At 32.9% G+C, this 16,094-nt stretch overlaps 2 protein-coding genes across 2 annotated transcripts; both read left to right on the top strand.

Moving 5' to 3' along the window:
• The first annotated feature begins 409 nt into the window (after nucleotides 1-409).
• Nucleotides 410-2,525, top strand: LOC145799434 (uncharacterized). Its single transcript, XM_082889018.1, has 2 exons — nucleotides 410-726; nucleotides 2,516-2,525. Exons 1-2 carry the CDS (start codon nucleotides 410-412, stop codon nucleotides 2,523-2,525), a joined length of 327 nt encoding a protein of 108 aa, XP_082745144.1.
• Nucleotides 2,526-2,628: 103 nt separating this feature from the next.
• On the top strand, nucleotides 2,629-3,538 carry LOC145799433 (uncharacterized). The gene is made up of 2 exons (XM_082889016.1): nucleotides 2,629-3,042; nucleotides 3,128-3,538. Exons 1-2 carry the CDS (start codon nucleotides 2,629-2,631, stop codon nucleotides 3,536-3,538), a joined length of 825 nt encoding a protein of 274 aa, XP_082745142.1.
• Nucleotides 3,539-16,094: the final 12,556 nt, after the last annotated feature.

Genomic DNA, 16,094 nt, shown 5'->3' with positions numbered 1-16,094 from the left:
ATATGTTACTTGTGTGCATGTTGGACCTCAAAGGTAATTGGGATGAGCATCTACCTTTAGTAGAATTCGCCTATAACAACAGCAACCAAGCAAGCATTGGAATGGCACCGTACAAAGCATTATATGGAAGAAGTGTCAATCACCTCTGTGTTGGGCGAAAGTCAGAGACTGGAGGTTATTAGGCCCTAAAATCGTACAGATAACGAGTGATAAAATTCAACTCATCCAATAATGAATCTGCACTGACCAAAGCCGCCAAAAAAGCTATGCAAATACACGGAGACAGGACTTGGAATTTCAAATAAAAGATCATGTGTTCCTAAAGATTACACCAACAAGAGGGGTTATCCGATTTGGAAAGCGAGGAAAGTTAAACCCACATTATATCGGGCCATTCAAGATACTAGAAATGATTGGTCCTGTGGCATATCGACTTGCACTGCCACTTGCACTATCCAATGTCCACAATGTATTTCACGTTTCAATACTTCGGTGGTATCTCCGAGATCCAGAACATGTTGTCAATTATGAGAACATAGAAGTGCAAGAAGATCTCTCTTACGAAGAACAACCAGTGCAGATTCTCGATCGCCGTGATCAGGTTCTCAAAAAAAAAGACTATACCCCTTGTAAAAGTCTTGTGGCAAAATCATCATATCGAAGAAGCTACATGGGAAACGAAAAATCAAATGCGAGCCAAATACCCACACCTTTTCAAAAATTAAGGTATGTCAAGTTTGGGGACAAACTTATATTAGGAGGGAAGAAATGTGACACCATAGATATTTAATTAATACCACAACCAACCATGATTATTCATAAGAATAATAATAATAATAATCTTTAATAGTAAAATAAAATAATTAATTTTATGATGGTATGCAATAAAGTATAATTTAATTTATTGTACAATTAACTAGGGTCAATGTAAAATTAAGGCACAATAATAATAATAATAATAATAATAATAATAATAATAATAATAATAATAATAATAATAATAAGGAGAAGAAGAAGAAGAAGAACAATAATAATGAAAATAATAAAATATATAAGCTACACGTGCTATGTAAATTAATTTGCCATTGTGGTTATCAAATATATGATAAAGAGATTTACCTGTGGGCTAAGTTAATCACCAATTAATGTAAGAAGATTGACAAATGTGCTGGAGAGATGGAATTGGGCCATCTGTGCCATCTAAGCAATTAGGGGAGGTGAGTCATCAACCTTGGCTCATCATGATGGGGTGAGTCATCACCTAGGAACATGTATATAAGGAGGGGATGGGGCTATGGAAATAGTAAGGGAATAAAAGGAGAGAGAGAGAGAGAGAGAATACGGCAAAAAATATGAGGGAAATAGTAGGAATCAATATTACAGTGAGTTATATTATATCTTGAGTTACCATAATATATTTTACGTATATTTTGAGTTACTATAATTGTTTTTACGCAAATTATATTTTATAAATTATATTGATATTTCAATTACATTGATTTTTTTCTAAACTCTATTTGCTTAAAATGAAACCCATGGATATGTTTGTTTAAATTTTAGAAATTATTTGACAATGATTTTATAAATAATTATTTTCTGTAAGTACCACCACGGGAGTCTAATGCCTTGAGGGACTTAAATAAACCATTGACTTCTGATTGGCCACCTTGTGGCCTTCTGTTTGTCATGGATCCATTAACCTCTGTTCTGACTATCACTCTAGTGACTTCTGTTCTGTTCTGCTCTGTACTATAGTTATGGTTATAATTTCTGTATTTCATTTTCTGCCACTTAAATAATTTGCTTATTCAAATTAAGTTATGTAAATGCTTTATCTTAATTAACTATATATGGTTATTTTTGTATTCCCTATACTCTTGGCATAACATTTCTCATTCTGCTGTGTGCTTAGGCCATCTCCAACGGTTCATCAAATTTGGCATCAGATTTGAAATTTGGTGAAAAAGTTACCTTTTGAAGCTTCACTGGTTTCAGCAAATTGGTATCAAAATGAAAATTGAACAAAAAATTCATCAAAGTGAGAACAAGGGACAGATTTCACTACTTTACTATGCGTGACCGTTGGAGGAGACCAACCAGTCAACCAGCCAGTTGACCGGCCGGTTGACCAACTGGTCGACTGGTTCATCAATTCTGCCTTTGTTTTGTTTAACAGGTGCGAACTAGTTTGAACTGGTTTATTTTGAGATAGGTTATTTTGTGGACTATGAATAATTTGAAGGGTGATATAAATTTAAATTCCCATGAAAATATAATTGAAAATGTTACACCTCATATTCGTATTTCAGAACTAGTCGTTCCAATAATTTACCGTTGGATGGACAAAGTATTTTGAAAATTTACCGTTGCTGATGTGCTCTATAAAATATATCTATTTCGTAATATCAAGTTGTGAATTTCAATTGGGTTGATAGAGTATTTCACTTTCAGAATAGCATTACATTATATGCTGTGAATTTTGTTTGTTCTGTGTCATTATAATTTTTTTTCTCAGTGCACTTTAATTTATATTATCTGATTATATTACCTAATTCTGAGGTTAAGTATATATCATTCTAATATTTTTCAGTAAGTTAGATATTGTATCTACTGAATTTGTTTCAAACTATGGAAGATTTTGAAATGTTTGAGGAATCACAAATGTTGGAGCACAACACTAATATTAGTTTTATGTCGGAAACTTCACGAGAGAAGAACACGAAGAACACTGATAATCATTTTATTTCAGAAACTTCTCGTGTTTCTCGTGATAAAGCGTTCACAATTATAGAAGATGAAACTTTATGTAGATCTTGGTTAGTAGTCTCTCAAGATCCCATTACTGGTAATAGTCAGACTATGGCTATATTTTGGGAACGAGTACTTGTTTATTTTAGTTCACAATTGAGCGGTGAATCAAATCGAAACCATATTTCTTTGTCTCACCGTTGGTCTGGCATGCAAAAGGCAATTAATAAATTCTGTGATTTTCTTGAACAAATTCAACTGAGGCAACAAAGCGGAACAATTGAGGCAGACATGGTAAAATTTATTTGTGTTATTAAATATCAAATTTCTTTTCTAAATGTATACTTGTTAGTGAAATTTTTGTAATTTTTTTTTGTAGGTCGCTGAAGCGAAGCGGATGTATCATGCAATACAGAAAAAACACTTCACATTTGATACATGTTGGGATATTTTGCACCGAAGTTGTAAGTGGGATGAATTTCGAACACAACCCAAAAGAAGCACGCAACATGCTTATCCATGTTCGAATCCACCAACTGAATATGAGGCATTTCAATCCAACCAGAATAATGCGCTGCACGAACAACCATCTAATACATCAACACGACCAATTGGTACTAAGGCAACGAAAGAGAAGTTGAAGAATCAAACAACGCACGATAGTAGATTTGATGAAATGGCTGCCAACCAATCCAAAATTGTTGAAGTGTTATCAACTATCTCCGCTAAAACTATTGAGCGAGATGAACAAAAGGTGATAGACTGTGAGCAGAAGGCTGCAGAGCGTTGAAGAAGGGTCGAAGATAGAGAGGAACAACTAAAACTCCTATCTATGATGAATGAAAGAGAACAACAAAATGAAGATCATAAAATAATGTCAATGGACATGACAATTTTAAATCCTATGCAAAGGGTGTACTACGAAGATCTTCAATGATAGATTTTATTTCGAACAACTAATAGATTGCCTTGAAAGGTTCTGTATTACTGGGTTTCATCTATTGGTTTTATTATTTAAAAATATTACATCTAACTTGTATTGGTTAGTTGTATTGGAATTATTAATGTGATAAGTAATCATGTAATCACAATTTTATTAAATGGAATATAATGATTTATATTTGTTAGATAATTAATAGATACAAATAAATTTATTAATGTATGTTATAATTTTTTATTTATTGAAAACACCACGTAAACGATGTCATAAAATTTGAAGTAATTGTTGTGATGTATGATTAATTACATAGATTCCATGATGTTTCTGATATATTTCCTATTCATTCCTTTTTTAACTAAACAATGCATATTAAACAGCAAGAGCAAGGCATAAAAGAACCTGTAAGACTACAGCATTTCCAAAATGCCAGACAAATTTTGAAGTAATTGTTGCCAGTAATGGCCATTACCTTTCTTATGTTAGAAATCATTCCTCGGAAACGGATTTTATGACAGAATAGAAACAATAGTGATTGATGAAACAAGACAGCAATGATATATCTGAAGACTATTTTCATGTCGTTGATAGGAATTTTGCAAAGCATATCTGAGCTGGGTTGAGCAGAATATAATCAAAGAACCATACAAATGCATCCTCTATGCTCTTGTTTGTTGTCAATATCTCCTCATCATTGTGACAAAATGAAGCCAAATGATACAATTCCAATCAAGTTATAACTGAAAACAACTTCATACATAATACATAATAAATCCTTTCTTCTTTTCTTTGGTTACCATTAGACCTTTCAAAAAATTTCATAAAATATGAAGTAATCAAAAACATTAATAAAATTCAACTAACATTGCATCACTGAAGCTCCAAAAGATGGTGCACATGTATTACCAAGGCAATGTAAGTGAAAAACTAACAGAGGATTTTATATCAGATAATATGATATACGAAACTACTATATTATACAAGACAAAACCACTACATTTATAAAAGAAATTGACCCAACAAAAGATTGTTAAAATAACAAAATACAAAACAATGCAAATACATAATGTGAAACACATCAACAGTCATTATCTGGTGGTGGTGCAGGAGGGAAGTAGTGATGGTATATGTCATTTACACGATGCTCAATCCTATCTATGCGATTGTTTTCCACTTCATGACGTCTTTCAATGTCCAAACGGAACTCACCAAATTGTTGAATTAATGAGTTCTGCGCAGTGGCAAATGTATCAAACTGAGTATCCAACGAATTGACCTGATTAGCCATTTGATGTTCCCATTGAACGCGCTGATTATAACGTTGTTCTTCCATGGCCAAAAACTCAGTCCAATATTGAGGTTGTTCAGTTGATGGCATCACATTGGCAGAAGGATCTTCTGGAGCATCATCTGGTGGGACTTCATCTTCTGAATCTTCTGGAGCATTAACACTTCCCATTAAATTAGAGGCTTCACCAGCACGGGTCACTGTATACTGATTAATGGGTGAATAGATTTTGATCTCCATTTCATCTACAAGGTGAACCCGAAAATGTTTGAAAATTTTTGTCAAGAGGGCCCCAAACAGTAGTGACCGACCCATGAATTGAGCTTGATTTGCATACATCATTTCTTTCATTATTATGTAACACAAATCTAAATTATGGCCAACTTCAAAATAGTATAACAAATAGGCATTAAAATATGGGACCGCATAATGATGTCCTTTTTTCGGAGTGACATTTTCTACAATCCACCGGTGGAGAGTACGAAGATAAGGTTTTAAATGTCATGCTTGTAGACTAGTCCCAGTAAATTTGTTCTCACAAATAGTAGTATATACATCACTAGCATTACCAACAATATTAACTAACTCAGCCTCACTCTGAAAGTGGATATTTTCATCACCTACCTCAACTCCAATAATGCTTGCCAAAATAGGAATATCAAACTGTATACCCTTTCCTTTCATATATGACAAAAGAGTAAAATTTCCATTTTCTTCCTGAGTACCTCTTAGGTGAACATAAAATAGAGATACCAGCTGTGGATATACCTTTTGGGGTAAATTAATTACTAACTAATAGTGCATCATATTGAGGTGGCAGATTTACCCTCCTCCCTGTTACAATAGGTCGGCTGTAGAAGTTTGGAAAGGCTTGTTCATGACTTTCACTAAGAAAATCATCAGTAGGATATGACTAATTTTGAGGCTGTTGTTGTTGGCGTCGTGGAGGGTTGGAACTTTCACTAACTTGTGGTCTGGCTCTTTTAGTTCTAGACATGATGTCAATATCTGTTGAATTTTAATCAAAATGTGTTACATATGAAAGCTGAATTAAAGTTGGCTTGTTGTTGTTCTGGTGTTATGTTGAATTTTAATATGTAGTGTTTGTGGTGTTATGCTGCATTTTAATAAACACTGCATTTTCTTTGAGCTAAATGAAAACGTGAAGTTAATATGCAGTGTTAGTGTTTGTTGTTCATAAGTGCACACTGAAATAGAAAAAGAACATGAAGTAAAAATTCAATGGAAGTTAATATGCTAGTGAATGTGTTCTGTATGACAGAAGTTAATTTCCAATATTAAACATGAATGTAGTTTGATTAAAACATGAATCTTATGCTCTCGAGAAGGTTAAAGTTGAACAAAAAATTTGTGGTATTATGCTCACTGAAAGAAAGGCCGAAGATATGGAAGGAAGTGCACACTGAAAGGCAAAAAAAAAAAAAAAATTGCAGGGCCGGTTGACCAACCGGTTGACCCGTGCAATAAAGCCTACCTCTGTTTTGATGCTACCTTGTTGTTCCTGCTGATGTTGGCTTTGTTGATTCAGATGGTTTGCCTTGCTGATTCTGTGGATTGACACTTACAATATAGTGAATATGCAGAGTTTGAGAATAGAAATTGGTTAAGCCGAATTTGAAGGTGGTGGTGGAGGGAATACAATGAATATGTTCTTATAGAGGCAATCTATGGATAGAGCTCTTCAGTGAATAGAGTGAATTTGGTGATGCCAGGTTTGTATACAATCTTGAGTTGATATAGAGGGTGAATTATTGAGGTAGGTGGTGAAGGGAATTAATATTCAACTAAATTGGTTGAATGAATTGAATGAATGGTGGTGTGTGTAAAATAAGGCATTGACTCATTTGAAATCTGTTGAATTTGTATGCCACCTCTGTATGCCATGAATGTAGCTTGAATGCATTTATCCACTGAATAAATGAATGGCAACATTATTAAGTAGTATGCCACCTCTGTAGGTTGAATGCATTTCAACTGAGGCAATAAATGAATGGCAACATCCACGCCAACCAACATCAATAAATGAATGGCAACATATTAGTAATAAGCCAACCAACATCAATAAATATATAGACAAATAAATTGGACACCAATACATATATGTACTGAACATATGTACTGAATAAATTTGTATGCCACATCAATAAATTCGTATACTGAATAAAATCATATGGCACATCAATAAATATGAATTGTGAATAAATTTATGTGGTATTATCATTTGTAACTGATTAAGACTTGATTATTAAATTTATGTGGTATTATCATTTGTGGTATCATCATTACTGAATTGAACACAAAATACTGAATTGAATAAATTTAAGACATGATTATTAAATTATCATTTAAGACATGATTATTAAATGTGAATAAATTTATGTGGTATTATCATTTGTGGCACATCAACACTGAATTGAACACAAAATTTAAGACATGATTATTAAATTTATGTGGTATTATCATTTATAACTGATTAAGACATGATTATTATCATTTATAATTCTCATGAATCGAACACAGAACAATTCTGAATATTAAAGATTGGATCATCACAACAGCACATCATCACATAACTTCTAAACTACTTGGTCAATATAGTGCATCGTAATGAAGATTACAAACAAGACAACCTTCTATTCCAAAACTATAAACAAAATTACATGTATTGATGTGGTGAATTTAGTTTTCACCATGAAGATGCCACATATATTCTATTAAATCATTACGGAGGGCATGATATGCATTCTTATCTCTAATACCTAAATGACGAGACAAAAATGATTGGAAGTCATTGGTAGGAGTACAGGAAAGTTGCACTGGTACGTTGGTTGATGAAAGTTCATAATCAAAATCAAGGTGCTTCTCCCTCTCATCTTCGACAATCATATTATGTAATATAATGCAACTCTTCATTATATTGGCAAGCATTTTCGGATCCGAAAAACGTACAGCACCACCTATAATTGCGAATCGAGATTGAAGCACTCCGAATGCCCACTCTACATCTTTCCTGGCAGACTCTTGCATCATTACAAAATGTTGTTTCTTTGCTCCTTTGGGAGAAGAAATTGTTTGAACCAGTGTTGCCCATAGAGGGTATATACCATCAGTAAGGTAATAACCTATATCGTAACTATGTCCATTAATAGTGTAATGGACAGGGGGAGCTTTACCTTGAGCAAGATCAGAAAACAAAGGCGATCGGTCCAACACATTCAAGTCATTGTGTGAGCCAGGCATTCCAAAAAATGCATGCCAAATCCATAAGTCATAAGATGCTACTGCTTCAAGAATAATGGTTGGCTTTTTTTGATGGCCTACGTATTGACCTTGCCATACCTTTGAACAATTTTTCCACTCCCAATGCATGCAATCTAAACTTCCCAACATACCCGGAAACCCCCGAACCTCCCCAATAACAAGTAATCTAACAATATCAGTTGGTGTTGGAGATCTCAGATATTCTGGTCCAAAGATTTCAATCACTGAATTACAAAATTGTTGCAAACTTTGAATTGCAGTGCTTTCCCCGATATGTATATAATCATCAACTGGATCTACTACGACACCATATGACAATATGCTCATCCCTGAAGTCATTTTTTGTAGGGGAGATAATCCAACTACATGAGCTGCATCTTGTTTTTGAACAAAATATGAATTGTGTGCTTGGATTGCATTCAAAATTCGCAGATACAAAGGACGACGCATTCGAAAACGTCTCTGAAATATTGTAGGTGAATACACTGGATTTGAAGCAAAATAATCTACAAACAATCTCTCATGACCCTGCCTTCTATCTCTGCATATATACTTATGGCCTACAACAGAACTACCTATTTTCTTTGAGCTATCACTTGACTTAAGAATCTGAAGCATACTAGCATTATTCTTCTCATAAGCCCCTAAAAGTGTGACCATATATTCATCATCAGACTCATCATCAGAGGAGGAGGAAGAAGAAGAGGATGAAAATGAAGTCAACATCATGGATTTGAAAGTATTCATTATGCTCTGTTTTGTTTCAGCTATGATCGTATCAGTTGTCTGGAGTTGTCTGGCATATGTATAATGTGTTTATATGAGATTTTAGAAGCAAATCATTGTTGGAGGTAAACCAAAACGAAATATATGTAATGGAGGGAAAAAGAAATAGGAAAAGAATTGGGAATAGAAAGGGAGGGAAACAAAAAAAAATAAAAAATAAAAAATAATGGCCTTACTGGTCGACCGACCGGTCGACCCTCTCCCTTTTGATGCTCACCATTGGAGGAAGCCATATCAAATTGAGAAAATTGGCTTTTTTTTTACTCAAATTTGATGAAAAAATTGGTTAACCGTTGGAGATGCTCTTATAGATGTTTTCTTTTCAGATGATGAGATGTAAGGAAGACCCGTAACCTTGTGTAGTGGAACCTACACAAGAATGTGATGCTGATCCGTTATTTTGTTTTTTTTTTTTTTTTTTTTTTTTACTAATAGTCAGTCACTGAATAATAAAATAATAAAAATCTTATAGATGTACCTTGTTTTATTAAAATAGTAGAATGCAGTAAATATTCTGTTTAATTATTTTTTTATTTCCAGTTGCCTCAACCTACGCCATCTAATTTGCTATGATTAGAATTAGTAAGTTGCGATTGCAGCCCTAAACTCCTGAGGTTGGGTCGTGACAACTTCAATCTAAAATCACGTGAGAGTAATTTTTTTCTTATTTAGTATTCGGGTTAGGACATAATTTTCCTAGATGAAGAACAGGAAGTAAGGGTAAGATTGTCTTTTCTTATTTGAATTGACTTTTACTCTTTTTTTTTTTTAATAATGCTATATGTACCAATTAATATACATACTAGTGTACTAACAGATGATGTGGTATCATTTGTATGCTTTTGAGTATTTTAACTTGTATAATAAATGTGGTCAATAATAGGTGGTGTTTGGGAAGTTGGTTTCCAAATTTTTTTCTCATTTTTTTCACTAAAAGACAAAAGTATTGCAAAACCAAAAAAAATAAATACAAACAAAATATCACATCCAACCTCATAATCATTTCACTTTTTCTCTCACAAACATCACATCCAACCACAAAAAAACTCAACTATCTTCCCAAACACTAAAAATTTTTTATCCAATAATATCCTACAACTAAAAAAACTTACATAAAAACCCACTTCCCAAATACCCTCATAATATCATAATAGTAGTTGGTATGCTAATGTGCACACTAATTGGTGCATATGGCACTACTATTTTTTTATTTTTTTTTCTAACCGACTCTTAAAATGCTCGCGTATAGGATTAGATTCCATTAATTTAGACAAAAAAAAAAGTAATAATTGCACTTCAATCTAAAATCACGCGAGAGTTCTTGCTTATATTTAAAATATAAGGAGTAAAGTGCTCGAAGCTTAAACTATAAGAGGTAGGATGAATTTTGTCCAAGTTGAAATAATTTTGTCCACGTAAAAAATAAATTACTTGGGAATAATTTTTTTTTTTTTATAAAAAAAAAATATCCATTGAAGGCCAATAAAAAAACGAAAATTACTCCTTACCTCTTCTACTTTATTTAATATCTCCCTGCCAGCTCTCGAGCTTATGGAATTCTTTGCTTTTTGGCTACGGCCTTTATTTATCTTTTAGCAGTGCACTTATCACAAGAAGGCCTAGCTTGTTAGGTTATTTTGTTTTCCCTTTAAGGTCTTTTTTTGTTTTTTTTTTTATTTTTCTTGATCTACATGTTGTTTTACTTATTTATTTTAATGCTAGAAGGATATGAGTGTGTGCAATTTATTATATACTATATACTATACATTATATACTATTTACTATTTTTTTTTTTTTTTTTGTTATTAAATCCTATTCTAGCCTCTAATTCTCTCACTAACCCACTCGTTTTCACTATTCAGTAATCCCTCTATTTATAATAACAATGTTCGTGAACTAGATTGATTCGATGAACCATAAATCAAACTAATTCATACAATTCAAAAAATTCGGCCAAAACTTTCAGTTAAATGGTAAAAAATATAATGCAATGATTTGTATGACCAAATGTAACATGCGCACCTTTGTTATGTATTTTTTGTGATATATATTGTGTATTTTTGTGACAACTTTTATAAATTTATCTAGTAGAGTTACGACAAATTTGTAGTTCAAAAATAAAATTACACATTTTTTTTATAATATTACGTATTTTTGTGATAATATTATATGTTCAAAAATAAAATTACACATTTTTTTGGATAATGTTACATATTTTTGTGGTAATAATGTTACATGTTTAAAAATAAAATTACACATTTTTTTGGATAAAGTTACGTATTTTTGTGGTAATAATATTATCTGTTCAAAAATAAAATTACATAATTTTTTTGGTAATGTTATGTATTTTTGTAGTAATGTTACACATTTTGTGGTTAGAAAATATTTAAATAAAAAAATGCATAACATTAGCACAAAAATGCGTAACTTCATTTTTGTACGACAAATTGTTATAAATTTACCAAAATATTATGTAACATTTACTACAAAAATTCATTTAAAAAAACACCATAAAAATACATAACATGTTATGGTGCACACCACCATAGAATTTCCTCACAAATTCACTTAAAGTGATGTGATAAGAGAGTTACAACTCTTTATGATTGAATTTATAACAAATTTTATGTTACATCCTTGTAAATTGAATTGAGAAATTTCAACCGTAAAACAGTGTGAGAGGTATATTAAGATAATATAACATATGATGTGTGTCAAAATGAGAATAGTCTCAGAAGCGAATCCATTAGAACAGACTAGCCTTAGTGCGGTCGGTTTATGGGCTGGATTGGGCTGTGCCGACTATTTGACCAAAGCCCACACATAGAGCACATATGAACGTTGTATTCTCATGGACCCACATAAACCCTAGGAGGAGGGTTTAAGGGTATGGTTTAAATCAAGAGAAGGGCTTCTCTCCCGTCTGTTGGATCTGCGACGTTCATCATGAGTCCATTTTGATAATTTAAATTATTCAATATGTAAAGTTCATTAATTACTTTACTCTTGAAAAAAATCACGCTGATCAAATATCGATAGCCCCTTGATTATAATACATTTTTGTTAACAATTTATTTTTAAAATCATATTTACCATTGACAAAATATGATCTAATCAACATAAATTTTTACAAGGACGAAGTACTTGACGAACACTATATATTGAACAGTTCGGATTATCGAAATATGACCCATGATGGGCCCCACAGTCCCAACAACATAGTCTAGTCTATAAAATGGATTGGAGAGAAACCCTTTCCTTAAATTAAACAATCGGGTTCTAATCCTGTGGGGTTATTTTTTGAAAGGGCCGAACTCCAATGCAATAATCGGTTCAACCATTATAATTGCTTACAGCTCAATCGACTCAAGAATTCAGAATCCTAAATCGACTCACTTTCTGAGTAGAATTTGTTGGGATTCAACACAAACTTTTGGCTTTCACATCATTCTATTTAGGAGATTGTAAAATATTTGGAGAAATTTAGAAGCTTCGTGAACATCCTAAAGCAATCTGGAACTTAATAGAATATTGTAGAAGCTAAACGAGTCTAAAATGTTGTAGAGTATTATAGAAAAATATTAATAAATAAAAAAATTCCACAATGTAGTAGAATAGTTTAGATAATTCTAGAATATGGTGAAAGTAAAAAAAGATCATAGAATATTTTACATGGCTAATATAGCCCTTAAACCAAGTTGATCTTAGTTATTTATTAAGGAGGTAAAAGACTATATAAAGAAAAGATCCCTCAGTTTGAATAACATATAAATGAGATAAAGAGTATTATGGTAGAGAGTAGTGTGGTGTGGTGAAAATCCCACCAACCCAATCGTTAGTGTTTTGTATTATTGTGTTTGTATTTTTTTATTTTTTATTTTTTATAGTGTTTTGTATTATTGTTTTAAGGCCTCCAAGTCCGTGTAAAACCGTTATTGTTGGTCGCACAAATTTCTCAACCGAAAAATGATGGAGACCACTAATTAGTAGTTGCACTAGGGATGTGGCAGTGAGTGACCCACTGTCACATGTGTTTTGTGTCTTAGTTTTTGTTTTTTTTTGTTTTTTTTTTTTATTTGCCACATCATTAGTGGTGGTGTTAGTGGTAGAAATTTAGTGGTATGTAGCATTGTTGTTTCTCAACCTGGGTTGTCTCATAGGCCACCGCAATCCATGCATTTAGGCTTTTTTTTTTTTTTTTTTTTTTTTTTTTAATCCATTCTCCTCCTCATTTCGACAATGTCACACAGCATGACATTTGTATCCTCTTCTTATTGGTTCTTATTGGTTGACGATCTTCATTTCAGCCAACAATACTTCAAGTGCCATCAAAGTTGCCTTCAAGATGAATTCACTATTACAAAATTATAAATAGATCACATTTTTTATGTATTATATATGTTATTTAATGACACGTTTTAAGTTTTGTCAAAATGTGATCTTTGAGAATATAATTAAAAATGATCATTTTTAATTACACGTTTTGAGTGTCATTAAAAAATTATTCCATCACACGTTATGCGTGTGATAATAAATATTTAGATCACACTTTTTACGTGTGATAATAAACATTTAGATCACACTTTTTATGTCTGATAATAAACATTTAGATAACATAATTTAAGTGTGATTGGTATCTAATAAACATGTGATTAATAATAAGATAAGATCACACGTTACATGCATTTCTTATCACAGTTAATGCGTGTGATAAAAAAAGGGGTTCAACAAATTTGAATAATAATTAATATTATTTTTGTGCGCATTTGAAGCATGTAATATACACTATACACTATCCTTTGAATCACAACCACATATTGAATGGAATAACGTCATATATTCCATACATGAAAGTCAAATGTTCAAAAGTATATACAAAAGAATTAATAAAAAAAATTTAACTATGATTACATATATTAAAAAAATGAAAAAACTTGAAGCACAAAGTCCTTAAATTCTTTGACTATATTTTGCATCTCTCTAAGCACTTTCTGACCTGAAAAATGAAAGTACAAATTAATTCAAATGCAAAATTTGCCTCTACTTTGGAAAAAAAAAAAAAATTAACTATGATTACATATATTAAAAAAATGAAAAAACTTGAAAAACAAAATCCTTGAATTCTTTGACTATATTTTACATCTCTCTAAGCAATTTCTGACCTGAAAAATGAAAGTACAAATTAATTCAAAGGCAAAATTTGCCTCTACTTTAGAAATAATTTTGGGCTAAAGGCAAAATAAAGGTAAGAAATTCACAAAGATGTGTGTTGAATCAAAATAATTGAGATAATGTGATTATTATGTTTTATGCACTTTTATTACAAAATAATTTTTGGGTAGTGGCACATGTGAAAGAAGAATAAAAATTAGATAGTCAGCATATTTTTTTTCTATTATTTATTTATTTTTATTTATTTATTTATTTTATCAGTAAAAGAGAATTTATTGATGAGAAAAAGATATATAAGATAAAATTTTAGATTTAAATTGCATCATTGTCAAAGCCACACATCCAAACTATGTTGGCAGCCATGGCAAGACCAATCCTGTGCATAATCTAAAACAACAACAGAAAATTAGTGAGGTTCCAATTCAATAACAGGCAAGCTATAAATAAGCACACAAAAAACAGAGGCTACCCAAGCCTCGAGCCAAACAAGCTATAAAATTCATTAATCTAAATGTATAAACCAAAAATCTTAAAAATTACCTACTTAAGAGAAGAGAATGACCACCCATCTACAATATAGTTATATATAAAGCTTGATCTTCCATTGAGTGCTTTCAACCTCAAGGTGCACCTACTTTAAAATGAAAAATTAATAAATTGAAATGCTTTTCTTAGTAAAAGATGTTAGCTGCTGTTAATACTATACCTATAATATGTTATAAGTTAATACTATATTAATCTGTATAGATCTACAGCTGCTAATAGTAGATAGTATATTTAATAGATTATATTAAATATCTGTATAGATAGTTGTTGCTAGCCTAGCACAGATAGACGCCTTCTTTTCCTTTTGCTTTCAGCTATCTTTCGGTGGCCTTTCATTTGTATATTTCCTTTGTTCATCATTTTGTCTTGTAAAACATCTCCTATATAATGGAGGTTCCATTTGGTTGCAATATACATCAAAAAACATAGAGCTAATATTTGCTCTCTCAATCTCTCTCAATTTCTTATATGGTATTAGAGCACAGGTTTTCTGCCTAGCCTCTTCTTCCAACATATTTTTTCTGCAGATTGCATTTCATCTGTATCCCTTTTTCGTCCATCTCTGAAATACGGTTTTCACCACACCAGAGCCTTCGTCTCCTCCGGACGATTCCAACGCCACCAATTTCAGCCCAATACGACGTTACACGCGCTCTCACGCGCCACTTCTGTGAACGGCGCGTCGCCTGCCTCCGCCTTCCGCCTCACACGCGCTCCACGCGTCCTCCACACTGTCCCGTGCTAACGTGCACCGCGCACTACCTTGCTAACGTGCGCCGCGTGTTTCTGACGTCAGCACACGTCAGCCCTCTCTGCTACCGTGCACTGCCTGGCCTGTTTTGCTAACGTGTGCCGCGCCCTTTCTTGCTAACGTGCGCTGCGCCCTTTGCCTCTCATTTCTGTGCCTCTATGGTCATATTTTGGGTCGTTTCACTCATTTTCCCACTAATTTCGGATTTCTGAATTCACTGGTAACCTCGGTTTTTTTTCAGATTCTACCTCCATTGTGCTATTTTTCCCTCATGGATCGCCCGGATTCCTCTAATCACCCTATTTCCGTTATTCTTGACGGGACTAATTATGTCCTTTGGGCACCAGCCATGTCTGGCTTCCTCAAAGGCAAGAAACTTTGGCGTATCATTACTGGGGATGTGTGCAAACCAGTCCCAGCAACCACAGAATCCGCTGCCACGGACTCCGCTGCCAAATATATCGACCGACTAGAAGATTGGGATAGTAAAAACTATCAGATCATCACCTGGCTTCGCAATACTTCTATTACATCCATCAGCCTTCAGTTTGGTAGGTTCCAACTTGAGTCTGCTTCCTCTCCAG

This window comes from Camellia sinensis, chromosome 9, assembly GCF_055761805.1.
Source record: "Camellia sinensis isolate YWXY chromosome 9, ASM5576180v1, whole genome shotgun sequence".
Taxonomy (NCBI): domain Eukaryota; kingdom Viridiplantae; phylum Streptophyta; class Magnoliopsida; order Ericales; family Theaceae; genus Camellia; species Camellia sinensis.
This window is presented reverse-complemented; position numbering and strand designations above follow the sequence as displayed.